We start from the raw sequence: 26814 nt of genomic DNA on the forward strand, positions 1-26814 counted from the left end.
TTGTTTTCCATGCCACTGTCACCGCCCCAAATCATGCGCTTCTGAAGATGTGACCATGAGGAAGTTTGAGGAAACAATTTACCCACACACCAGAAACCTCAGCTTTTCTTGTAGTTTCCATACCTACCTGCCAAAGTCCCATCACAATAGACAATTGCACTGAAAACAGGGGAGAGTCTCCAATCCCTCTTTTTCCACCCTTTTCCTTCACCCACCCTACAAGTTTCTGGAGACCTTGAAGGGAAGCAGAGGCATCTAGATGCTGTCACCTCCTTCGCAACTACTTCCTTGGGCTCCTGACTTACTTGAGGCTATCACTTCTAAACTCAGTTGTGTTTTTATCTTTCAGTAGTGAGTTTGGGGATGGGCAAATAGAAGATGGAGTTGAACTAGACCTTGAGAGATCTTTCAGTTCAGCCCACTGGAGAATCAATCAATCGTATTTATTGAGCGCTTACTGTGTGCAGAGCACTGTACTAAGCGATTGGGAAGTACAAGTTGGCAACATACAGAGACGGTCCCTACCCAACAGTGGGCTCACAGTCTAGAAGTGTAACTTTCCAAAAGTCAAATGGCTAAAGTCCAGTTGTCAACAAATTATTGTCAGTATTTCCATAATTGAAATTAACCCATCAATAATCTCCTTCATAAAAGATGTTAGGGTTACTGCTAAGCATGGAAATTAACCCATCAATAATCTCCTTAATAAAAGATGTTAGGGTTACTGCTAAGCAAGGGCTAGTGTTACTGTTAAATTGAGGAATAGGTGTGTGTTGTTTGGGCATTTATTGAAGTGTGTGATGTCTAAGCATATATTATAGCCACACTTCTGCCTATAAGCTGTTGAATGGCACCCAGTACAGTGGTTGTCTTTCACAGTCTCAAAAGAGCTCCAGAACTGGGGAATCCATAACCTGCCTTGATAGGATTCTCAGGCCTCTTTAAATGTGCTCTTTTTTTTTTGGTATTTGTTAAGCGCTTACTATGTGCAAAGCACTGTTCTAAGCACTGGGGAGGTTACAAGGTGATCAGGCTGTCCCACGGGGGTGCTCAGAATTTTAATCCCCGTTATACAGATTAGGTAACTGAGGCACAGAGAAGTTAAGTGACTTGCCCAAAGTCACACAGCTGACAGTTGGCGGAGCCGGGATTTGAACCCATGACCTCTGACTCCAAAGCCCAGGCTCTTTCCACTGAGCCGCGCTGCTCTTAACCTGCTAATCCTCTGAAAAGAAATGCTCTCTGCTGCCAGGTGTTCTCCAAGTTGAAAGTTTGTGGGATACCTTTATTCTCTTCCAACACATTCTGAACAGACCAGGACAGAAAACATGCAACTCCTCCCATCTTCACCTCTGTCTTGGGGTCAGAACTCTGCCTTTTTCTCTGTGGTCCTTGGGGACTGACCCGGGGATTTTGCTGCTCTACTTTTAATTCTGTCCTCCACCATTCTTCTGATACTTTTCCTTCCTCTGGCTGAATTTCGGAGTATATGGCTGGCAAGTGATTTATAAGTTTTCTGTATTTCAGCCCCTAGGGTCCCCAAAGAGTTGATATTTTTTCCTCCGTGTTTTAATAGGACACTATTTTTGTCACTCTGAGTTTTCTGTTGTATTTTCACAGGGTCCAAATCCCCTTGTGAAAAGCTAATAAACAAAGGAAGTTTGTCGCTGGGCAGCTCTGCATCTCTTCCTCCCCAGACAGGAAACCGGGACAACTTGCCAATGCTGAACACAAAGATTCTGTACCCGAGTGAGTGTAACCCAGCCCCCCGTACTTAGGCAGCCAGCTGGGCCAGGGGTTGACAGCGGCCTAAATGCAGTCTGCAGCTGTGTGTATGAACGAAAACCATGGATGCTGGTGGGGCAGAGGGAGCAGAACTACAGGAAGAAGGGGGTTGATACGGAGCTGCAGAGATAAGCCCTCGCTAGTTGGAAAGGGTCTCGTTGTCTGATGTCCTCCAGTCATCTTGAACAATCAAAAGTGTGAAGTGGAGGAACATAAACACATGGGAAGCAGAGGAACATAAACACCCTTCCTGTGTCATGACAGGCCAATAGGGCCTCATCACTGGGCTTAGGTTCGCTTAAATGATCTCGGTGGCAACAGCATGGTCTGGTAAACTGGAAGCCTGAGTTTCAGCTTCATCTCATTCATTCATTCATTCATTCAGTTGTATTTATTGAGCACTTACTGTGTGCAGAGCACTTTACTAAGCGCTTGGGAAGTGCAAGTTGGCAACACATAGAGACGGTCCCTACCCAACAGTGGGCTCACAGTCTAGAAGGGGGAGACAGAGAACAAAACATATTAACAAAATAAATAGAATAGATATGTACAAGTAAAATAAATAAATAGAGTAATAAATACATAAAAACATATATGCATATATACAGGTGCTGTGGGGAAGGGAAGGAGGTAAGGCGGGGGGATGGAGAGAGGGAGGAGGGAGAGAGGAAGGAGGGGGCTCAGTCTGGGCCCTTGGCAGTGTGAATTTGGAGGAACCGTTTAATTAATCTGTGCTTCTATGCCCCTGCGTTTAAAATTGGTTTAGAAATACCAGCTCCTCCCTTGCTTTGAGGGAGGCAGGAAGAATTTTAATAGAGGTTAAAATGCTGTGAGTTCTTTAAAAAGGGGGATTATGAAAATAGAAGTATTATAATGATTTAATTTAACCATCTTACTGTAGAAGAATCAATCTTATTTGTGCGGCACGTAAAAAATATTATAATAATTACTATACGAAGCTTGATGTGGACCCAAAACTGAGCTAGATAGATTCTTGATGCATTTACAAATGAGAAAGTAGTTTTGCCACCTCATGATTGAAATTGGTGTAGAAACTACATAAATGGCTTTATTTCCCAGAGCAGAGAGGTGAGTGTTTCCCATTAAACATTCCCAAACTTTCTGAAGCACATCCCTTTTCTAAGCCTCTGAGATTAGAACTCTTCAGACCCTACACAGTATTTCTGGTAACTCTTTCTTCTTCATCTTTCACATCTTTCTGTTTCCCTCCACTTCTTCCTGTTCGTGGCCATCTTGCTCATTTTACCCCCACCCTTTCCTCTTTTCCTTCCTGTCCCTTCAATCTGATCTTTCTGATCTTCAATCTGATCTTATTCCGTCCCTTCCCCTAGGCCTTTTTTCTTTTCAGTGTGACGTGTGTTTCTTAGATTTTCCCTTCTCCTGCCATTCTGTTATGTTGTACTAATAACAGATCACAATAATGCAGGCCTTCACCCAGCCTCCCCAAATTTTGCTCCTGAAGAACTGGCAGAGTTTCCACTTCTGCTGCTGCGCAAACATGCAGCCAGAGCCCCAACCACTCGTTGCCAGCCCAACCAGACTCCATCAACTCCGTGGCAACCTCAGGGAGCTGGCAGTGAGCAGCAGGCATCATTGAAGGGCTAGGACTGGTGTTACTGCTGTGACTTTGATCAATCAGCAGTATTTATTGAGCGCTTACTGTGTGTAGAGTACTGTACTAAGTGTCGGGAGAGTGCAACATAACAGAGCTAGTGTTCTCTGCCCACTTCCTCTGTAGCAAGGGGGACAGGGGAAGATGAGAGAAGACTGGCATGGCTCTTCGGTACGGACACGGGGAAATATTCCTTCCCCACCCTCTTTTTTTACCCCAAATGTGAGAGTGGATGTCCTGGGCCCAGTTCCCCACAGGGGTACCTGCAGTCAGAACAGCCCATTCCAAGCTCCCGTCAGGCTCGGGGTTGCGCAGATGACAGTATTTCCATCAGATACCCAACCCCACTGCGAGATGATATTATCTGCAGTGGGGATTGCACCAAGTGACCCCAGGCAGGAAAACGGCACCTCATTCCAGAGATGTCGGAATCCCTCCCCTTTCCTGCTTAGGTTTGCTAAGACCTGGCTTTGGGGGGGAGTTTTACTGTCCTCCAAAAGGGCTCGACATAAAGTGGGGGTCCAGCTCAGTGGCCCAAGTTTCCCTCATTTGGTAACTCCCACTTGTGATTGCTCTTACAGATATTCGTGCTGGGATGTCCGGTTCCTTGCCTGGGGGTTCCGTCATCAGCCGTTTACTGATCAACGCGGATCCTTTTAATTCCGAACCAGAAAATCTGTGAGTATGCAGATAGCAACCGCGGGAGAGGGCGCGCTGTTGGAAGAGCATCACTTTGGTAGAAAGGAAGGGGATCCGTTTCTGTTTGGTGGAGCCAGTTAACGAGTTGAATGAATAACTCGGTTCCTTGTAGGAGAAGCAGCGTGGCTTACTGGAAAGAGCACGGTTTCTAAAGCAGCCTCCACCACTTGTCGTCTGTGTGACCTTGGGCAAGCCACTTAACTTCTCTTTGCCTGTTACCTCATCTGTAAAATGAGGATTAAGATTGTGAGCCCTATGTGGGACAACCTGATTACCTTGTATTTACCCCAGCGCTCAGAACAGTACTTGGCACATAGTAAGCGCTTAACACATACCATCATTATTAGATATTATTATTATTATCATTGTAGATGTCGGAGGAATTGGAGTGTCAGCTTTCCAGGAAGCATTAGTGAGGTGATGCCTTAGAAGTAGGAACAGTTTCACCGATTATAGATTAATAAAATACCTAATGGAATATTTTCCTCACCAGCTAACCTTCTCACTGAGCTTCATTTTCATCTCTCCCACTGCCAACCTCTTCATTCATTCAGTCGTATTTATTGAGCACTTACTTTGTGCAGAGCACTGTACTAAGCGCTTGCTCATGTCCTCCCCACCTCCTGGAACTCTCTCCCCTTCACAGACAACTCTCACCATCTTTAAAGTCCTTATGAAATCCCATCTCCCCTTGGAGGCCTTCCCTGATGAATTTCTAGTCTTCTCAGTTTATAAACACCAACTGCTCCTTCAGCACTTCAGAGGTCTCCCATAGCTTTTATGTCCATAGCTTACATAACCTATTACTCAAACACTCCCTTTCTCCTTCCTACCCTTCTGTAGTTTATTTTAATGTCTTTCTGTAAACTCTTTAAACTACTTGGGCAGAAACAGTGCTTTGCACATAGTAGGTGCTTATTAAATGCCAATATTATTAATATTATTAAATTGGGTCTATTCTGTTGAACTCTCTCCAGCACTTAATATCGTGCTTTACTCATTATAGATGCTCAGGAAATAATATTGATTAATTGAAAAGCTAATCAAGCATCTCTTCCTTTTCTATGCTTCAGTTAGCTCGTCTGTACAATAGGGATTAAAACTGTGAGCCCCATGTAGGATATGGACTGTGTCCAATCTGATTATCTGATTTTCTAGACTGTGAGCCCACTCTCTAGACTGTGAGCCCACTGTTGGGTAGGGACCGTCTCTATATGTTGCCAACTTGTACTTCCCAAGTGCTTAGTACGGTGCTCTGCACACAGCGCTCAATAAATACGATTGAATGAAAATGAATGAATTATCCTGTATCTACCTGAGCACTTAGTACAGTGCCTGGCACGTAGTAAGTGCTTACCAAATACTATTTAACAAAAGAAGAAACTAAACTCCACCGTCATTCCTGAGAAGGTGAGGTAAAATATTTCTTTTCCCATGAAAATGCGATGCAGATATTTTTCTCATGAAAATTTGTTATCTTTCTTACCAGAGTTTGTCATTGTGCACAGAACTGCTAGAAGCTAACCTTGCACCATTTTTCTGTACCTTCCCTAAATCTTTGTTCCTTCCAACACATAGGGTCTAGTCCATCTGTATTAGTATTTTAGACCACTGTCTCCACTATTTTTGGTAGGCAGACCTCTCTTTTGTCATTTGCCTATGTTGCACTATTCCTTTCTTCTTCCAGTCAGTGACAAAGTTCCAGGAATCCGAGAATCCTTCTCAACCACTCTCCTATCTCTGAGCATAATGGTTTCTAAACTACCACCAAGACCTAGGGGAAGGAATTTCATATTTTACCTTGGTTACCCATTAAAGAGCAGAATCTCTGTTTTGAAATCATAGTGCTAATCCTTTGGGAATTTGATCTCTTTTCCCTTAGGTTCCTGTTCCTTAGGGAATCAGGAAGTGGGTTTCAAACTGGACAAAACAGCCTGTCTCTTCTTGTTGGAGGGGGCATGTCAAGAAACTACTAGAAAGAATTTGGTTTTCATTGTTTTTTCCATTGCAGGGAGTGTTACACAGAGAAGTGTGTCATGAACAATTATTTTGGCATTGGGCTAGACGCAAAGATCTCGCTGGATTTCAACAATAAGCGTGATGAGCACCCAGAGAAGTGCAGGTAGGTGAGCCACTTGAATAATAGGTATCCAGTTTCCCCAGTAATCAGTCTGCCAGGATAAAGACACTGCAGGGGAACTCCTAATCACTAACAGAGTTAGGTTTGGAGATATTATTTCCAAGTATCCATTTACATTAGAACATTGCTAGCCAACGCTGAAGTGAAACAAGATTGTATCCATGCTGTCTCCATGGATACTCAGCATAAAACCAACCCCCGTCATGTTTGGAACAAATGCTTGGAACAGTCCTGTGAAGTAGAAAGGTGTGCTTTGGTACACCAGGTTTCCCACAAAGTCAGGATTTGAATAAAAATGAATAATATAACCCAGAGCACTGTTTGTGAAAGTTTCAGGTGAGTGATGCTTATTACCATCAGTCGCAACCCTATTATAATGTCAGGAAATGGCGGCACCAGATTAAAAATTGCAGGGCTGGTTAAAGCCAGAGAAGCAGAGTGGCCTAGTGGATAGAGCACAGGTTTAGGAGTCAGATGGTCGTGGGTTCTAATCCCGCTCTGCCACTTGTCTGCTGTGTGACCTTGGGCAAGTCGCCTCACTTCTCTGTGCCTCAGTTACGTCACGTAAAACAGGGACCAAGACTGTGAGCCCGATGCAGGGCATGGACTGTGTCCACCATGATTACTTTATATCTACCCCAGTGCTTAGAACAGTTCCTGCCACACATTAAGCACTTAATAAATACCATAAAAAAAAACTTAAAGTTTTGCATGGTCAATTTTTACTTTTCTGTAGGTGTGGGCGAGGTTCCTGTAAACACTGTGTTTTTTCTCACTAACCACGTCATATGCTTTGCATACTCTAAAATACTGGAGCGATTACATGAAATTCCATTAAAAAATGTTTCCCCTCACAACCTAAATTTGGGGAGGGAGATAGATTCAGTGTGGAGATAAATTAGAAGAACAAGGAAACTAGATAGGGTTCAACAAATCAAAAGTATCGAGAATTCAGAGCCCCATGTGGGACAGGGACATTGTCCATCATGATGATCAATCAATCAATCAGTCCATCGTATTTATTGAGCGCTTACTGTGTGCAGAGCACTGTACTAAGTGCTTGGGAAGTACAAGTTGGCAACATATAGAGACGGTCCCTACGCAACAGTGGGCTCACAGTCTAGAAGAATCCTGTGTGTACCACAATGGTTAGTACAGTGCTTGGCACATAGTGCTTAAACACCACAGTTGTTATTATGATGATTATAAAAGTTTATCAAGGAGCAATCTTTGGGCACCTCAGCATTTTCATTCAGTTGTATTTATTAAGTGCTTACTCCGTGCAGAGCACTCTACTAAGAGCTTGGGAAAGTACAATATAACAATAAACAGTGACAATCCCTTCCCACAGTGAGCTCACAGTCTAGAGCAGGGGGAGACAGACATCAATATAAATAAATAAAATTACAGATGTATACCTAAGTGCTTTGGGGCTGGCGGGGCGAGAAGAGGAAAAGGAACAAATCAGGTGATGCAGAAGGGAGTGGGAGATGAGGAAAAGTGAGGCTTAGTCTTGGAAGCCTCTTGGAAGAGACGTGCCTTCAGTGAGGCTTTGAAGGGAGGGAGAGTAATTGTCTGGTGGATTTGAAGAGGAAGGGCAGTATAGGCCAGAGGCAGAACGTGTCCCAGAGGTTGGCGGCAAAACAGTTGAAATGGAGGCACAGTGAGAAACAACAACTACTACAACAATGATGGTGTTTACTATGTGCCAAGCACTGTTCTAAGCACTGGAGTAGAGAAAAGTTTCTCAGGTTGTCCCACGTGGGGCTTCCTGTCTTAATCAATCAATCAATCAATCATATTTATTGAGCGGTTACTGTGTGCAGAGCACTGTAGTAAGCACTTGGGAAGTACAAGTTGGCAACATATAGAGATGGTCCCTACCCAACAGTGGGCTCACAGTCCAGAAGGGGGAGACAGAGAACAAAACCAAACATATTAACAAAATAAAATAAATAGAATAGATATGTACAAGTAAAATAAATAAATAGAGTAATAAATATGTACAAACATATATACATATATACAGGTGCTGTGGGGAAGGGAAGGAGGTAAGACGGAGGGGATGGGGGGGGCGAGGGGGAGAGGAAGGAAGGGGATGTAATATAATGTAATCCCCATTTTACAGATGTGGCACAGAGAAGTCAGCATGGCTCAGTGGAAAGAGCCCGGGCTTGGGAGTCAGAGGTCATGGGTTCTAATCCTGGCTGCCCCACATGTCTGCTGTGTGACCTTGGGCAAGTCACTTAACTTCTCTGAGCCTCAGTTCCCTCATCTGTAAAATGGGGGTGAAGACCGTGAGCCCCATGTGGGACAACGTGATCACCCTGTATCTCCCCCCCAGCGCTTAGAACAGTGCTTTGCACATAATAAGTACTTAACAAATGCCATCATTGTTATTATTATTATTATTGTCCAAAGTCACACAGGTGACAAGTGGCGGAGGTGGGATTAGAACCCACGACCTCTGACTCTTAAACCCATGCTCCTTCCACTAAGCCACGCTGCTTCCCCAGAGTTAGAAAGTTAGCACCAGAGGAGTGAAGTGTGCGGGCTGGGTTGTGAAGGAGAGAAGCGAAGTGAAGTAGCAGGAGGCAAGGTGATGGAGCCCACTGTTGGGTAGGGACCGTCTCTATATGTTGCCAACTTGTACATCCCAAGCGCTTAGTACAGTGCTCTGCACACAGTAAGCGCTCAATAAATACGATTGAATGAATGAATGAATGATAGGGTGCTTTAAAGCCAATGGTGAGGAGTTTTTGTTTGATACAGAGGTGGATAGGCATCCATTGGTGATTTTTGAGGAAGGAGAGGTGACATGTCCTAAACTTTTCCGTAGAAAGATGATCCGGGCACTGGAGTGAAGTATGGATTAGAGAGAGGAGAGGCAGGAAGTTGGGAGTCAACGAGGAGGCTGATGCAGTAATCTAGCTTCTCATGTTGTAAATGTGCAGGTGCTAGCTCCCACCTGCCCTCCATTTCTGTGGAGGCAGGTTGTCTCCTGCCCCCCTTCCTGGCTGCCATTGTTCATCAGTGGTAATTTTTGAACGCTTACTGTGTGCAGAACACTACTAAGTGCTTGGCAAATTAGTAATAATAATAATAATGGCATTTATTAAGTGCTTACTATGTGCAAAGCACTATTCTAAGCGCTGGGGAGGTTACAAGGTAATCAGATTGTCCCACGGGGGGCTCACAGTCTTAATCCCCATTTTACACATGAGGGAACTGAGGCCCAGAGAAGTGAAGTGACTTGCCCAAAGTCACACAGCTGACAAGTGGCAGAGCTGGGATTTGAGCCCATGACCTCTGACTCCAAAGCCTGGGCTCTTTCCACTGAGCCACGCTGCTTCTCTTGTAGCGTTCTCTCTAGTAGCAGCGTGAGAAGCAGCGTGGCTCAATGGAAAGAGCACGGGCTTTGGAGTCAGAGGTCATGGGTTCGAATTCCGACTCCACCACATGTCCGCTGTGTGACCTTGGGCAAGTCACTTAACTTCTCTGAGCCTCAGTTACCTCATCTGTAAAATGGGGATTAAGACTGTGAGCCCCACGTGGGACAACTTAATCACCTTGCATCCCCCCCAGCGCTTAGAACAGTGCTCTGCACATAGTAAGAGCTTAACAAATGCCATCATTATTATTAGTAGTAGTAGAGCTGGTAGGCATGTTCCTTTTAGACTGTAAGCTCCTTGTGGGCAAAGATCACGTCTGCCAACTTTCTCTGTCTCCCCCTTCTAGACTGTGAGCCCACTGTTGGGTAGGGACTGTCTCTGTTGCCAGCTTGTACCTCCCAAGCGCTTAGTACAGTGCTCTGCACACAGTAAGCGCTCAATAAATACGATTGAATGAATGAATTAGACTCTCCCAAGTGCCTGGTTCAGTGTTCTATATGCAGGAAGCCCTCAATAAATCCCATTTGATTGAACAACAGCTGGGAGGGGCACTGCCCCAGTCTTTAGGTAGCCCACATATGGACCTTGGAACCCCAATATTGGTGAAGACTTAAAAGGCTGTGAAGTATATTTCTAGAAAAGAGATAGTTCAGGCAACCTAGAATTAATCTCCCCCTCTCAGGATCATACCTGGAGAGTTTCCAGTACTCTTCCTGTCTTCCTGTCTTCCATTCCATTCCTTAGTACAGTGCTCTGCACACAGCGCTCAATAAATACGATTGATTGATTGATTCCTAGCTTGGCCAGTGACTAGTGAGTGGCAGGCAATCTGCTACAAGTCAAAACTCACCCGTGCCGGGCAGCAGCGCAGTGAGAGAGAATCAAGGGCAGAGACTCAAGTTTACTGCACGGAAGAAGGAAATGGTAAACCACTTCCGTATTTTTACAAAGAAAACTCCATGGATAAACTACCAGAACCGTTGCAGATGGCGGCGGGGCGTTCTGAGAGAGATGTGTCCATGGAGTTGCTATGGGTCGGAAACGACTCGACAGCATAAGCCAAGATGAGAGTTAGTCTTCTCTGTCCACGCTACGATGTTAGGTGATTAGTTCTTTTCTCTGTGCAGAGCAGTTATTTGGTGTGTAAAGCACTGGAACATGTGTGTAATTTATTTATATTAATGTCTGTCTCCCCTTCTAGACTGTAAGCTCCTTGTGGGCATGAAATGTGTCTGCTTATTGTTATATTATACAATAACAAGCAATGCTTTAGTATAGTGCTCTGCACCCAGTTAGGTCTCAGTAAATACGATTGAATGAATGACTGAATATTTGTTAATATGTGGTCAGGGAGGAATTTCCCCACTTTTGTGTGGTTTTCAAGTACAGTATGATTTTTATCAGCCTTTATGCCTATCAGTCTTTGATAAACGTACCCAACTGTTCCAGGAGGAGAGATTTCAAGGCTCTGTGCTCACCTTCATGTCAATGTTTTCTTTCCGTAGAAGTCGTACTAAGAACATGATGTGGTATGGAGTGCTGGGAACCAAGGAACTACTACACCGAACTTACAAGAACCTGGAGCAGAAAGTCTTGTTGGAGGTCAGGAACTAGAAAGTTCTGCTCTTGTGATTTTTTTCATTAACTCTCCCATTCCTTGTTACATTTCAAAGGATCATTTTTTTCTTACTAAATGTTAGAATGCACTACGGTACTGTCTTTTGAACTTGGCAGTGCCAGAGAAGGTTACTGGTCTATTTGGGGCGATCAGTACATTCTGACTCTGTTAGCTGTTTAAATTACTGTTGTTGCTGGTTACCTCACTGAAGCTTTCAGTGTTCTTCCTCCTTCCATCCCCGGCCTGCCTTTTCAAACCCCCCACCCCCTCTGATGATCATACATAAAATGGGGGGAGAAGAAAAAAAAAATCCACCTTACAGCAAGAGTAAAGCTATTAAAGTGAAAATTACCCAAGAATAAAATCTTCCTGACAGTTTCTATCTAGGCCCTTTAGTTGTTGCTAACTGATATGATTTGTTTTATAAATGCAAAATGCCTTCTTTCTTCGTTCTCTGTCTCCTCTTCTATCTCCACCGTCGCTCCTGTGCAGTGTGATGGGCGGCCAATCCCCTTGCCCAGTCTTCAGGGAATCGCAGTCCTCAACATTCCCAGCTATGCAGGAGGCACCAATTTCTGGGGAGGTACCAAGGAGGATGATGTAAGTAGTTCCAGGAATGGGGAAGCTCCCAAAGGGAAGCAGGTTGGGATCATATTACTAATTGCCCAGAAACTTTTGCTCTGTGGCCTTTGGAGGAAAACATGTAAGCTCCTCCTCTAGACTGCAAGATACTTGGGTGCAGGGAATGAGGCAGCCACCTCTGTTGTACTCTCCCAAGTGCTTAGTACATAATAAGTGCTCACTAAATACTGTTGATTGAAAGAACAACAGAAACGGAGTGGCCTAGTAATAACAATAATAATGATGGTATTTGTTAAGCGCTTACTATGTGCAAAGCACTGTTCTAAGCGCTGGGGAGGTTACAGGGTGATCAGGTTGTCCCACGGGGGGCTCACAGTCTTAATCCCTATTTTACTGATGAGGTAACTGAGGCGCAGAGAAGTGAAGTGACTTGCCCAAAGTCATACAGCTGACAAGTCGGGGAGCTGGGATTTGAACCCATGACCTCTGACTCCAAAGCCCGGGCTCTTCCACTGAGCCACGCTGCTTCTCCAGTAGTAGATAAAGACACAGGCCTGGGAGCGTGAGGATCTGGGTTTTAATCCCGGCTCTACCACTTGCCTGCTGTGTGACCTTGGGCAAGTCATTTAAGTTCTGTATGCCTCAGTTTACTCAACTGCATATGGAGATTCAACATCTGTTCTCCCTCCTGCTTGAGTGTGAGCCCCATGTGGGACACGGACTGTGCCCCACCTGATGAACTTTGGTTTACCCCACTGCTCAGGACACATATAGTTCAACACATAGTAAGCACTTAACAAATACCATTTTTTAAAAAAAAGAAGACTCGGATTGAAAAGCTCTATGTGAGCGATTTCAGGATTCAGCTCTCTTGATTTTTTTTTTTAATGGTGTTTTGTTCAATGCTTACTATGTGCCAGCACTGTGCTAAGGTTGGACACAATCCATGTCCCAAACGGGGCTCACAACTTTAATCCCCCTTTTACAAATGAGATGACTGAGGTTCAGAGAAATTAAGTAATTTGCCCAATAATTCTCAGGGCATCTTCGTAGACGTGGATTGTTGTTTTTTGGGGGTTACCATAGGACAAGTTCCCCACCTTAGGTAAGAGTAACAGATAAGAGTGTGGAACCCATGCTGCTTGAAGTCCTAGCCTCCTATAAATGCCTTGCAACAATATTGGTAATTTTACTCAGAATAAACATTAAAAGACCTAAAAACTGAAACTTAGAGAAACAGCTTGGCCTAGTGGAAAGAGCTCAGTCCTGGGGATCAGAAAGGCCTGAGTTCTAATGCCGGCTCTGCCCCTTGTTGGCTGTGTGACCCTGGGAAAATCACTTCACTTCTCTGTGCCTCATTTACCTCATCTGTAAAATGGGGATTAAGACTGTGAGCCCCATGTGGAATGTGGACTGTGTCCACCTTGATTAATTTTTGTCTACTCCAGCGCCTTGAACAATGCTTTTCATTCATTCATTCATTCAATCGTATTTATTGAGCGCTTACTGTGTGCAGAGCACTGTACTAAGCGCTTGGGAAGTACAAGTCGGCAACGTATAGAGACGGTCCCTACCCAACAACGGGCTCACTGACTAGAATGGGGAGAGAGACAACAAAACAAAACGTAAACAAAAACAACAATCCACGTTTATGAAGATGCCCTGAGAATTATTGGGCAAATTAGTTAATTTCTCTGAACCTCAGTTACCTCATTTGTACAAGGGGGATTAAAGTTGTGAGCTCCATTTGGGACGTGGATTGTGTCCAACCTTAGCACAGTGCTGTCAAAATCGTCAGAACAAATAGAATTAAAGCTATATGCACATCATTAGCAAAATAAAGAGAATAGTAAATATGTACAAGTAAAATAGAGTTATTTATCTGTATAAATATATACAAGTGTAGTGCTTAACAAATACCTTTAAAAAAGCCTGGAGAAATGAAGATGAAATATCACCAAAGGAATGTCAGAGATTTTTCCAACCGTAAATCATTCCCTGGCTAACTTTTTCCTTTTTGAGATGTTTACGGCTCCATCCTTCGATGATAAGATTTTGGAAGTGGTCGCAGTATTTGGGAGTATGCAGATGGCTGTTTCTCGGGTGATTAACTTGCAGCATCACCGGATTGCCCAGGTAAGGGTAATAATAATAATAATAATAATAATAATAATAATGGCATTTATTAAGCGCTTACTATGTGCAAAGCACTGTTCTAAGTGCTGGGGGAGGTTACAAGGTGAACAGGTTGTCCCACGGGGGGGCTTGCGTTTATTTAGGTTTATTTAGGTGGTCCTAACACCACTCTAGAGACTTGTGCAAGATACTTCTTTTTGTGGTTTAGGACTATGCTTCATTCAGATTATACTGAAAATCATCCGGATGGCTCTCTTGAGTGCTGTTACCCGCCACGCTGTCCCTACTGCCTTGTAGCTCATTTCCAAAGGCTGCGCATTTTCTGGATTCATTTTCTGGATTCTCACATTGGTGGAACCAAAAAGCCAGTAACTCTAGTGGGTCCATTTATCAGACGCTCATATCCGATGGTTCTTTGAACCGTGGACAAGCAGTTCTATAATGCGAGGGTTGCGTTTTTGTAAAATCCCACATTCAGTAACATCTTACATTAAGTACTTTACTGGGTCCAATTTCCAACACATGGTTATCACTTATGAACCCAAACCAACAGTGTGTCACTCTGAATCTAAACAGACTCAAGTTGTCAGATGATCACATCCTAATTGCCAGCAGCTCTCTAGACAAATATAGTATGTAGTCATGAGTTTTGGCAGAACAGTGTTCAGTTCCATCTAGCCTGGACAGTCTACAGGAATTCTCCTTGAGGCACTTCCTAAGCGCTTAGTACAGTGCTCTGCACACAGTAAGCACTCAATAAATACGATTGATTGATTGATTTAAAGTTTTGTTAAGCTTCCAGGTCAGGGACGGTGTCTGACCCTCTTCTGTTCAGGCAGTTTCAGTGATAATTTTGAATTATCCTGCCACAGACGTGGTTTATTTGGGTGAGGGTCTGGATTTTCTGGCCATTTTTTGTGTACGTGGCACCAGGATTGATGTTTCCCTTTCTTCTGCAGAGGTGTGCTTTTGCTATCAGAAAGCTTTTTCACACCCCGTCTGGCCCACGTATGTTCTGGCACCTGAGCTTTCATATACATGCTATTGCCATAGGTTTTTGAGACTGAAAATAGATGTAGGGGCCATTTGGGAAGGCTCTGTTTCCACAGATGTTTTCCGTGAACTTCCTTAAACAGGCATAAGAGCATATCTGCACTTCACCTGCACATTGCTTTAGCCCAAAGCCAGGAATTGAATAATAGCGGTAACCAACATCCATTCCACTGGTCCAGGCACTTGTCCCGTCCCGACTTGCCGAATGCATAAGCGCCCTCACTGAGCTACTTCCAATCTCTCTCATTTCCAATCCACACTTCACTCTTCTGCCTAGATCATTTTGCAAAAATATAATTATTATTATTAATAAGAATTTAGTAATAATAACAATAGCGCTTTTTTGTTAAGCACTTGTTTTGTGCTAAGCGATGGAGTAGATACAATCAAATTGGACCCGGTCCCTGTCCCACACAGGGCTCACAGTTTAAGGGGATGGGAGACCAGGTTTTGAATAATAATAATAATGATAGCATTTATTAAGTGCTTACTATGTGCAAAGCACTGTTCTAAGCGCTGTGGACGTTACAAGGTGATCAGGTTGTCCCACAGGGGGCTCACAGTCTTAATCCCCATTTTACTGATGAGGTAACTGGTGCACAAAGAAGTTAAGTGACTTGCCCAAAGTCACACAGCTGACATTTGGCAGAGCCAGGATTTGAACCTGTGGCCTCTGACTCCAAAGCCCGGGCTGTTCCCACGGAGCCGCGCTGAATCCCTTTTTACAGATGAGGTAACCGAGGCACAGAGAAATTCGGTGACTCACCCAAGGTCACACAGCAGGAAAGTGGTGGAGCTGGGATTAGAACCCAGAGAAGCAACGTGGCTCAGTGAAAAGAGCCCGGGCTTTGGAGTCGGAGGTCACGGGTTCAAATCCCGGCTCCGCCAATTGTCAGCTGTGTGACTTTGGGCAAGTCACTTCACTTCTCTGGGCCTCAGTTACCTCATCTGTAAAATGGGGATTAAGACTGTGAGCCCCCCCCGTAGGACAACTTGATCACTTTATAACCTCCCCAGCGCTTAGAACAGTGCTTTGCACATAGTATGTGCTTAATAAATGCCATCATTATTATTATTATTATTATTATTAATATTATTATTATTTTGACTCCTAGGCTTGTTCTTTTTCCAGTAGGCCATGTGACTTCTCCCTATGCTGATGCTGGGAAGCAATGCTCACTCTGAAAAGTAGAGAAGCAGCGTGGCTCAGTGGAAAGAGCCCGGGCTTTGAAGTCAGAGGTCATGGGTTCAAATCCCAGCTGCGCCAATTGTCAGTTGTGTGACTTTGGGCAAGTCGCTTAGCTTCTCTTTGCCTCAGTTATCTCATCTGTAAAATGGGGATGAAGACTGTGAGCCCCTCCTGGGACAACCTGATCACCTTGTAACCTCCCTAGTGCTTAGAACAGTGCTTGGCACATAGTAAGAGCTTAATAAATGCTATCATTATTAATAAATGCCATTAAAAAAAATGGGAGTGCTGTGCTGGTGCCTTCCATGAAACCAGTCTATAACTGCTTCCACGCGTGGCTCAGTGGAAAGAGCCCGGGCTTGAGAGTCCGAGGTCATGGGTTCTAATCCCAGCTCTGCCACTAATTGGCTGTGAGACTTTGGGCAAGTCACTTAACTTCTCTGGGCCTCAGTTCCCTCATCTGTAAAATGGGGATTAAGACTGTGAGCCCACGTGTCACGGCCTGATCACCTTGTATCCCCCCCCCAGGCTTAGAACAGTGTTTTGCACCTAGTAAGCACTTAACAAATGCCACCATTATTATTATTATTATTCCACGTGAAGCTGTCAGCTGTGCATTTGGTTTCTGACAACTCAGAGCATTAGTGTAGGTTTAGGTTCCTGCTCTGGAGAAGAGCAGTCCACTGTCTGAACTCATTTTGTATTTTTAGCCCTCTCCCTCTCAGAGATTGGGGCTGCAGGGGAGGGAAGAGATACTCAGGTCCCATTTCTGATCCTGGATTGGTCCAGGTTTTTAAAAATGAAATGGCATTTGTTAAGTGCTTATTATGTGCCAGGCGTACTAACCGCTAGGGTAGATATGAGCTAATAGGATTGCTTACAGTCGCTTTCCCATGTAATAATAATAATAATAATGGTATTTGTTTAACGCTTATTACATGCCAGGCACTGTATTAAGTATTAAGTGTACTAAGTATTAAGTGTACTAAGTATTAAGGCACTGTATTAAGTGTATTAAGTGTTGGGGGTGTATACAAAGAAATCCAGTTGGACACAGTCCACATGGGACTCACAGTCTCAATCCCCTTTTACAGATGAGGTAACTGAGGCCCAGTGAAGTGACTTGCCCAAGGTCACACAGCAGACATATGGCAGAGTCAGGATTAGAACCCATGACTTTCTGACTCCCATGCCCGTGCGCTATCCATTAAGCCATACTGCTTCCCTTCTTCCTTCATTTTGTGCCAGGGCTTCAGAGCGTCCCTGTGCTGGGCATCCAAGAATGTCAGCATCCAAGAATGTCAATTTTTTCTACTGTAGCTAGATTATTAACAGGGTTATAATTTATCCCCCGAAACCTGGGTTGATGGAGGACTCTGTGGAGTGTAATTAACGTTGTGGAGTCAACCAGAGATAGTGCTATGATTAAGCCCAGATTTGATTCCCAGCCATTACTGTTCCCTTTGATTTTTGTTCCTTTCCCCTAGCTTGTCCATTCTCCTCCAGGAAATTATTTGAATAAAGTGCATCTTTGTTATGTATCTGGCATTGCCTCCATGTGGAACAGGCTGGAATCCTGTTTTGTGTTGAAATATTTGTGTAGTACTAGAAGGAAAAAAATTACAAGACATCTTGGAGTGTCTTAGCATTTAGTGCTGATGGTCTGATTTTGCGGTGATCAGAGAAATACCTCAGAAGGATTTTCACCCGCAGTGGGTTGCATCGGAGAGTCTTGTCTCCCAGTAAAGGTTGTCTGCCTTCGGGGAGATAATAGATAAGACTTGTAGCTGCTGGAACAATAGCAGCAATTCATTCATTCATTCAGTCGTATTTATTGAGCGCTTACTGCCTGCAGAGCACTGTACTAGGTGCTTGGGAAGTACAGATGCCATCATTATTATTATTATTATTATTAGAAGGGGGAAGACAGACAAAAAAAAGAAACCAAAACAAATAGACAGGTGTCAATACCATCAGAATAAACAGAATTATAGCTAAAGACACATCATTAATAAAATAAATAAATATGTAAAAATAAAATAAGGGCTTGGAAAGTACAATTTGGCAACAGATATAGAGACAATCCCTACCCAAAAATGGGCTCGCAGTCTTAGAAGTGGGGGGAGATACACAACAAAACAAGTAGACGGGCGTCAATAGCAGCAAGCGTGGCATAGAGGAAAGAGCCCGGGCTTGGGAGCCAGAGGTCATGAGTTCGAATTCCGCTCCGCCACTTTCATTCCTTCATTGAATCATATTTATTGAGCGCTTACTGTGTGCAGAGCACTGGACTAAGCGCTTGGGAAGTCCAAGTTGGCAACATACAGAGATGAAAGAGAGAAGCAGGGAGGCAAAGGCCTCTGGGGAAAACTGGAAAAATACCCACCCTTGAAAATCCTTCAGCTCCGATTTGGTTCGTAAATGATCCACCTTGGTGCTCTCTTTCAGTGCCGAACAGTGAAGATTGCCATTCTAGGAGATGAGGGAGTACCTGTGCAGGTGGATGGAGAGGCCTGGATTCAGCCCCCAGGCTACATTCGAATTGTCCACAAGAACCGGGCCCAGACCCTCACCAGAGACAGGGTAAGTAGAGCACTCTCCAACCCCCACCTTCATCAGTGGTATTCATTGAGCATCTACTGAGCATTGCACAGACACATATCCACGGTCCTGCTGGAGTTCATAATCTAGTGAAGTAGACAAAATGTATTTCCAAATAGTGGGAGCAGGAGGAAGAACAAAGATAGAACTGGAAAGGATGAAATAACCAAGATAATTGAATGCATACCTACATTCATTCAATCGTATTTATTGAGCACTTGCTGTGTGCAGAGGACGGTACTAAGCACTTGGAAAGTACAATTCACATACACCAGTGTGGAGGATTGGGGTAAAATGCATAGTTCTAAGGGTGGTGCTGGAATTGATGCGACTCAGGTATTTGGAATCAGTCGGAGAAAGCTTCCAGGGGAGAGGGATTTTTTAGGAGGGTTTTGAAGATGGAGAGAGCTGTGGTGTTTTGGATTTGTGGGGCGAGGGAGTTGCATGGCTGGGGGACAATACGAGCAAGGGGTAGAGGGCAGAAGAGTCGAGAGAGGAACATTTCCTAGATGAGCTTGGATTGAGCAAAACGTACATGCTGGGAAGTAGTGGGAGGAGAGAGCTGAGGGGAAGAATGAAGGAATCTGGTGGAGGGCCTTGAAGCCGATGGTAAAGTGCTTCTGTTGCTAATGGAAGCAGGAGGCCTTCCCCGACTAAGCCCTCCTTTCCTCAGCTCCCTCTCCCTTCTACATCATCTGTGCATTTGGATCCATGACCTTTGGACATGTAATATTTGCCCCACCTTCAACCCCACAGTACTTACCTACAGATCTGTAAATTCTTTATTACAAATTATTTATTTAAATCAATGTCCATCTCTCCCTCCAGACTGTAAGCTCGTGGAGGCCAGGGCACGTATCAGTCAACTCTCTTGTACTCTCCCAAGCACTTAGTACAGTGCTCTGCACGCAGTAAGCGCTCAATAAATACCAGTGATGTTGATAATGGAAGGAGATGGGTTGCCATTGGACGTATTTGAGGAATGGAGAGATGGGGGCTTGGCGATACTTCAGGAAGATGATCAGGGCCAGTGCATGTAGTGTAGGCTAAAGCGGAGAGGGCCTGGAGACCAGTGATAGTCTAAACGTACGGCAAGAGTTTGGACCTGTGTGGTGGTAGTTTGGAGTGAAAAGGATGAATCCAGGAAGCAGTATGGAGAGAGGACTCACAGGATTTAGCAGTTGAATGACTATGGGAACTGAAAGTTAGTGAAGAGTTGAGGACGACAACAAGGTATACAGGCTTCTGGGATGGAAAATGGTGGTGTTATCGACAGGCATGAAAGTTAGGAGGAGGAGTGAGTAATGAGATCATTATTTATGTACCAGAGAAGGGGAGAAGTTCAGTTTTAGACAGAGGAAAGGAAACCCACAAGGAATGTAACATTTTAAAATCTTTAAAGACATCTCCTCAGGCCAAGAACTTCTGGGCCAGAAGAGACCTTGAGAGGCCCTGCTGCAAGCAGCTCTGCACCATACACAGCTCAGATTTAAAGTTATCTCAGAACGATGATTCCACAACCTCTCTCAGTAACAGTGCCCACTTTGTGGAAGATACACAGAGTAAAAAGAGGTGTTTTACAGATTGTTTTGGCTTCTGTAGGCATTTGAAAGCACCCTCAAATCCTGGGAAGACAAGCAGAAATGTGAGCTATCTCGACCACCCTCCTTCTCCCTGCCCCCAGAGATCATGTCGGAGGAAGAATCCACGCAGATGAACCTGTTCGGTCAGGCGGCTGGAGCTCTGATTCACAGGTGGGGTTCTTTCGTCTCCTTTCTCGGCTCATAGTCTTCTCCTCCCAGCTGGTGAAGCTTGGCTTTGAGTCCCATGGCTTTCTGAATTCCACTGAAGGAAGGGGATTTGGGGGAGACAGCGTTCCCTCCCACCTCTTTATCCTTTTTCTATCAGCCACCTATGTGAAGTACCAAGCTCCTGTGGGCACTTCATAAATACTACTTGATAATGAAGTGTCCACTTATAGAACTGGGTCTTTTTCCTTACCTTCGTACTTGATTCACACCATTCTCCCTCTTCATATTGTCATGTCTGTTTGAATTTCTGAAAGAAAATTATTTTACCGCCAACTCACAAATCCCAAGCTATGAGGTACAGCCTGGCTGACTGAAGTCATTGTTTTCTAGACTCCTTACCCAGCTTTATAACCTATTCCCCAGGAGCTGTACTCTCGGATGCTGCCTTGTGAGAGGGAATACTTCTGAGCTGCCCTGAGTGTATCAGCTGCTAAGAACCCTAACTATTTCATTATTTCATTATTTATTTTCAGATTTTTTTTTTAATTGTAACACACAGTTTTCATTAGAGGAATGCTGACCCATAACAACCATAGAAGGAGCTACTGGTCTATTAGCAGTTTTTTGTGGCCACAGATAATCCTAGGGCTACTCCTTTTTTCTTCTAGGTGCACCTCACCATCATATTTTGAAGCTTAATTCAATGAATTTTTACCAGTGCATGGAAAAATTCCAGGAGATAATCTGGGGATGGAGATAAACTCATCTGCCTGGTTTTCCCTGGGTTTTGATATCCTTTTTCAAGGATATCCTATTAATAATAATGGTATTTGTTAAGCTCTCAGTATGTACTAATAATAATGATGGTATTTGTTAAGCGCTTACTATGTGCAAAGCACTGTTCTAAGTGCTGGGGAGATACAAGGTGATCAGGTTGTCCCACGTGGGGCTCACAGTCTTAATCCCCATTTCACAGATAAGGGAACTGAAGCACAGAGAAGTGAAGTGACTTGCCCAAAGTCACACAGCAGACAATTGGTGGAGCCGGGATTTGAACCCATGACCTCCGACTCCCAAGCCCGTGCTCTTTCCACTGAGCCACGCTGCTTCTCTACCAGGCTCTGTACCAAACGCTGGGGTAGATACAAGATATTCAGGTTAAACACAGTCCCTGTCCCAGAAGCAGATGGAGTGGGACCGGCTCCCCATTTTACAGATGAGGAAATTGAGGCACGGAGAAATTAGGTGACTTGCCCAAGGTCACACAGCAGGAAAGGGGCAGAGCCGGGATTGGGTCCTCTGATTCCCAAGCCCGTGCTCTGTCCACGCTGCTTCTTAGGATTTTAACTGTGACCTAACCATGAGGGAGGCTACTGTCCTGTTCAGTTTATACTCAGGTCATCTGAGCTAGAGTTCTGCTCTGGCCAAATTCTGCTCCTAACATCTGCTACCTCCAGATTTAGGATAGAATAAAAACCTACTTAAAATCCTCTCTTTTCCTCTCTCCCTAGCATCCGGGAAATAGCCCAGTCCTATCAGGACATGGAGCAGGAGCTTGCTCATGCCGTCAACGCCAGCTCCAAAGCCATGGATCGAGTCTACGCCAAGTCCAAGACCACCGAGGTATTTTCGGTCCTTTTCTGGTTTACGGTTTACCGATTCCTGTGTCTCCTGGCATCTCTTACCTATCGATCTGTTTCCTTCAGGGACTCAACTGCAGCTTTGTTGTTGAAATGGTCAATAGCATCAAAGCCCTGCATAGTGAGACGGAACTGCTGCTCTCTGGGAAAATGGCCTTGGTAAGATTGGAAAATCAGTGGGGAATAGGCTTGTGTGTTTTTAGGCAGGTAGGGCTTTAATTCCTATCAGGTAGCCATGCCCTTGGTGCCCAGTTCAGCAGGCAAGAAGAGCAGCATATGTGGATCAAGATCCACTTGCTCTGTCACAGATTGAAATGATCTTGTCCTAAATTTACAGATGCAGTCACAAAATCATAGAACAAGTTGTAGACCTTAAGGAAGCCTCAGTTGACCTCCTGGTGCAATCCCCCATCTCCTGGTGGAAACCATTCTGGATAGGTAGTGGACCATTCATTTTTTGAAGACCCCAAAGGATGGAGATTCCATAATAATAATCATAATAATGGCATTTATTAAGCACTTACTATGTGCCAAGCACTGTTCTAAGCGCTGGGGAGGTTACAAGGCGATCAAGTTGTCCCACGGGGGGCTCACAGTCTTAATCCCCCATTTTCCAGGTGAGGTAACTGAGGCACAGAGAAGTGAAGTGACTTGCCCAAAGTCACACAGCTGACAATTGGCGGAGCCGGGATTTGAACCCATGACCTCTGACTCGAAAGTTCAGGCTCTTTCCACTGAGCCCCGCTGCTTCTCCAGCAGTAGTTATCCCACAGTAAATACTGCCTATCACCTTAGTGTCTAAGTCATATTCTTCCCCCAACTTTTTGATATGGTTATTAATGATAATGATAATAATAATATTTTTAAAGCACTTACTACTTGCCAAGCACTGTTCTAAGTGCTGCGGCAAATATAAGGTAAACAGATCAAACACCATCCCTGCCCACACAAAGTTCAGAGTCTAAGAGGGAGGGAGAATAGGTATATTAACTCCATTTTCTATATGAGGAAACTGAGGCACAGAGAAGTTAAGTGACTTGCCCAAGGTCACACAGCAAATGGCAAAGCTGGGACTAGAACTAGTCCTGCGTACCTTCCTCTAATGATAATAATAATGATGGCATTTATTAAGTGCTTACTATGTGCAAAGCACTGTTCTAAGCGCTGGGGAGGTTACAAGGCAATCAGGTTGTCCCACAGGGGGCTCACAGTCTTCATCCCCATTTTACAGGTGAGGGAACTGAGGCACAGAGAAGTTAAATGACTTGCCCAAGGTCACTTAGCAAATGGCAAAGCTGGGACTAGAACTAGTCCTGTGTATCTTCCTCTAATAACAATAATAATAATGATGGCACTTATTAAGCAGTTACTATGTGCAAAGCACTGTTCTAAGAGCTGGGGAGGGTACAAGGCAATCAGGTTGTCCCACAGGGGGCTCACAGTCCTAATCCCCATTTTACAGATGAGGGAACTGAGGCCCAGAGAAGTGAAGTGACTTTCCCAAAGTCACACAGCTGAGAATCGGCAGAGCTGGGATTTGAACCCATGACCTCTGACTCCAAAGCCCGGGCTCTTTCCACTGGCCATGTTGTCTCTGTCACTTTACAGCTGAGGAAATTGGGACTTTGAAAGGCTAAGTGACTTTCCTAAAGTCACCTAGCGGAAAGGCTGTATGAGCACCTAAAGTGTAGCGGGTAGCCTGCTGGTTGCCTTTGCACCTTGCTTGACAAGGAGATGAAAATAATGGCACAAACAAATGGATTTTAAGGCTACCGTTAAAAAGGAAAGATGGATTTGAAACCAAGTGGATAGTAGTAGTAGTAGTAAGAGACTCTATCAAGTGCTGACTGGGGACAGGGCACTGTACTAAGAGCTAGGAAAGAATACACAGTGGGTATTAGACACAGTCCCTGTTCCTTGGGGAGTGGTGGGCAGTTCCCAATAATAGTAATAATAATAATGGCATTTATTAAGCATTTACTATGTGCAAAGCACTGTTCTAAGTGCTGGGGAGGTTACAAGATGATCAGGTTGTCCCACGGGGGGCTCACAGTCTTAACCCCCATTTTACACGGGGCCCATTAAGGGGATGTATTGTGCCGTCTTCCTTGACTTGGGCTAGCCAGTGGAGTGCGCTTCCCCTACGCCCCGTCCCCCTTCCGCCCCAGTCTACTGGGCTTACTCAAGCCAGCAGCAAGCTATACAGCTTTCTTGGTCAGCCAAGCCAAGGCTGTTAATCAGGGGTCATGGGTTCAAATCCCGGCTCTGCCAATTGTCAGCTGTGTGACTTTGGGCAAGTCACTTCACTTCTCTGGGCCTCAGTTACCTCTTCTGTAAAATGGGGATGAAGACTGTGAGCCCCCCGTGGGACAACCTGATCTCCTTGTAACCTCCCCAGCGCTTAGAACAGTGCTTTGTACGTAGTAAGCGCTTAATAAATGCCATTATTATTATTAATATTATTGTTATTTACAGATGAGGGAACTGAGGCACAGAGAAGTGAAGTGACTTTCCCAAAGTCACACAGCTGACAATTGGCGGAGCCGGGATTTGAACCCATAACCTCTGACTCCAAAGCCAGTGCTCTTTCCACTAAGCCATGCTGCTGACAATCTAAAAATATAAAGAGAATGGCTGGGGGTGGGCGAGGGGCTGGGGTGGGGATTGGCAACAGATACATAAGGAGAGGCTACCAAGTAGTCCCAGAACTGGAGCATTGGTGCCCATCCGACACACAGTCATTCTCCCCGGCCTTTTAAATCTTTACTGAAGGCACATCTCCTCCAGGAGACCTTCACAGACTAAGCACCCCCTTTCCTTTTCTCCCTCTCCCTTCCGTGTCACCCTGCCTTGCTTCTTCTGTTCATCCCCTCTCCCGGCCCCACAGCACTTATGTATATATCTGTAATTTATATATTTATATGTTTCCGACCCCTCTAGACTGTAAGCTCATTGCGGACAGGGAATATGTCTGTTTATTGTTATATTGGACTCTCCCAATCACTTAGTACAGTGCTCTGCACATGTTAAGCACTCAATAAATACGATTGAATGAATTTCCCCATGTCCTTCCTTTTCAGAGGGTAGTAAGCGGGGTCGGGGCTGGGGCAGAAGTCTGGACACTTCCAGTCATGCAACAATGCTTTTCAACAAATACTCTGGCAAGCTGTTGGGACTACAACCCCAGGCGTGCGAAAACACTGCGCGTTAGTAACAGTGAACCATTAAAGGAAGGCTAAAAGTCAGTCAGTCGTATTAATTGAGTGCTTACTGAGTGCCGAGCACTGTACTAAGTGCTGGGAGAGTACAATATAGCAGTATAACAGACACATTCCCTGCCCACAATGAGCTGAAGAGTCCAGTCCCATTCAGACTTGAGTCACCTGGATATTGTGATGGCCAGACTCAGTTTGGGCTAAGTTGGTCTACTATTTTCTTCGGGAAAGTATTTGAGTCTGTGCCTACCTTTATTGTTTTTGCAAAATATGGCAGTAGTGCCTAGAAATTACAGCAGCCCTCTAAGAACCATTAAGCTCACCACTAGAGTAAATGCCCCAAGCTTGGTGTTGTTTGTGAAATTAAGAGCCTTTTCTGCGCTTTTTGCGTTTTCTGCCCGTGGTGTAGCAGTTAGATCCTCCACAGAAGGAACAGCTCAGGACAGCCTTGGCAGACATGGACCTTCAGCTTAGGAAGCTGGCAGACATTCCCTGGCTTTGGCAGCTCATGGAACCCAGCGATGAAGAGGTATTAGCTCCCTGAATGGGCCCCTCCTTCCTGTAATCCTAACTTGCTATGGCTAAATTGTGGTAAGTACTACGTGTCTTCTAATTGAGGGTGAGGTTGACCAGAGCTGTGGTCTTCCCCTTTCTCTTATCTCCATATACTCCCCAGCCTCATTGTTGCTGATTATATTTCTCTATATGTGGCTTGGTTCCTGCCCCAAGTAACTCGCTGTATTTTTCCCACAGAACCTGGTGCTGGATTATTCCAAGCGAAGCCGCAGTGGTAAATTCCGCCTCGTGACCAAGTTTAAAAAGGAGAAAAACAACAAGAACAAAGAAACTCGTAGCAGTATGGGACTCCCGGGTACCTACCCTGCTCCCTCTCTCCCTGTCTGTGTCTTTGTTCTGCACTTGGGTCTCTTGGCCCTCTTTTTCTGATTTATGTACTCCCTCTCCTTTTCTGTCGCTGGGTTTCTTCCCAGTACATGTTTTGCGCACATGTGTTGAACCAACATTGTCTTTAAAGGGTTGCTACTTTTTCCCAAACAAAAGTGGTTCCTTCTTAGGTGGGTTCTGTTGGAGCTGTAAACTCTTCCTGCACCCTCACTCTGAACTGAAATTCCTAAACCAAAACCAGAAACAACTTCCTTTTCTTTTTTTATGGTATTTGTCAAGCACCTACTACGAGCTTTTCAGGTTGGATACAGTCCCTGTCCCATACAGAGTGCACAGCCTTAACTCCCATTTTTTAGAGGAGGCCCAGAGAAGTGAAGTGACTTGCCTAAGATCACACAGCAGACAAGCAGTGGAGCCGGGATTAGAACCCAGGTCCTTCAGACCCCCAGGGCCATGCCCTATCCACTAGACCACACT

The 26814-nt window shown here is 44.7% G+C and overlaps 1 protein-coding gene across 3 annotated transcripts in view; it reads left to right on the forward strand.

Moving 5' to 3' along the window:
• DGKD (diacylglycerol kinase delta) overlaps nucleotides 1–26814 on the forward strand; it is a 170653-nt gene that overhangs the window by 138768 nt on the left and 5071 nt on the right. For 2 of the 3 annotated variants that reach the window (XM_038743263.1, XM_038743262.1), the window contains exons 17-28: nucleotides 1621–1749; nucleotides 4000–4096; nucleotides 6129–6239; nucleotides 11155–11251; nucleotides 11760–11867; nucleotides 13872–13985; nucleotides 18676–18810; nucleotides 20431–20582; nucleotides 22091–22202; nucleotides 22286–22378; nucleotides 25844–25963; nucleotides 26188–26305. In XM_038743263.1, the coding sequence (XP_038599191.1) occupies nucleotides 1621–1749; nucleotides 4000–4096; nucleotides 6129–6239; nucleotides 11155–11251; nucleotides 11760–11867; nucleotides 13872–13985; nucleotides 18676–18810; nucleotides 20431–20582; nucleotides 22091–22202; nucleotides 22286–22378; nucleotides 25844–25963; nucleotides 26188–26305 (1386 nt within the window). The remainder of the gene's footprint in view (nucleotides 1–1620; nucleotides 1750–3999; nucleotides 4097–6128; nucleotides 6240–11154; nucleotides 11252–11759; nucleotides 11868–13871; nucleotides 13986–18675; nucleotides 18811–20430; nucleotides 20583–22090; nucleotides 22203–22285; nucleotides 22379–25843; nucleotides 25964–26187; nucleotides 26306–26814) is intronic. The other variant, XM_038743264.1, reaches the window with a different exon arrangement.

This window comes from Tachyglossus aculeatus, chromosome 1 (assembly GCF_015852505.1).
Source record: "Tachyglossus aculeatus isolate mTacAcu1 chromosome 1, mTacAcu1.pri, whole genome shotgun sequence".
NCBI lineage: Eukaryota > Metazoa > Chordata > Mammalia > Monotremata > Tachyglossidae > Tachyglossus > Tachyglossus aculeatus.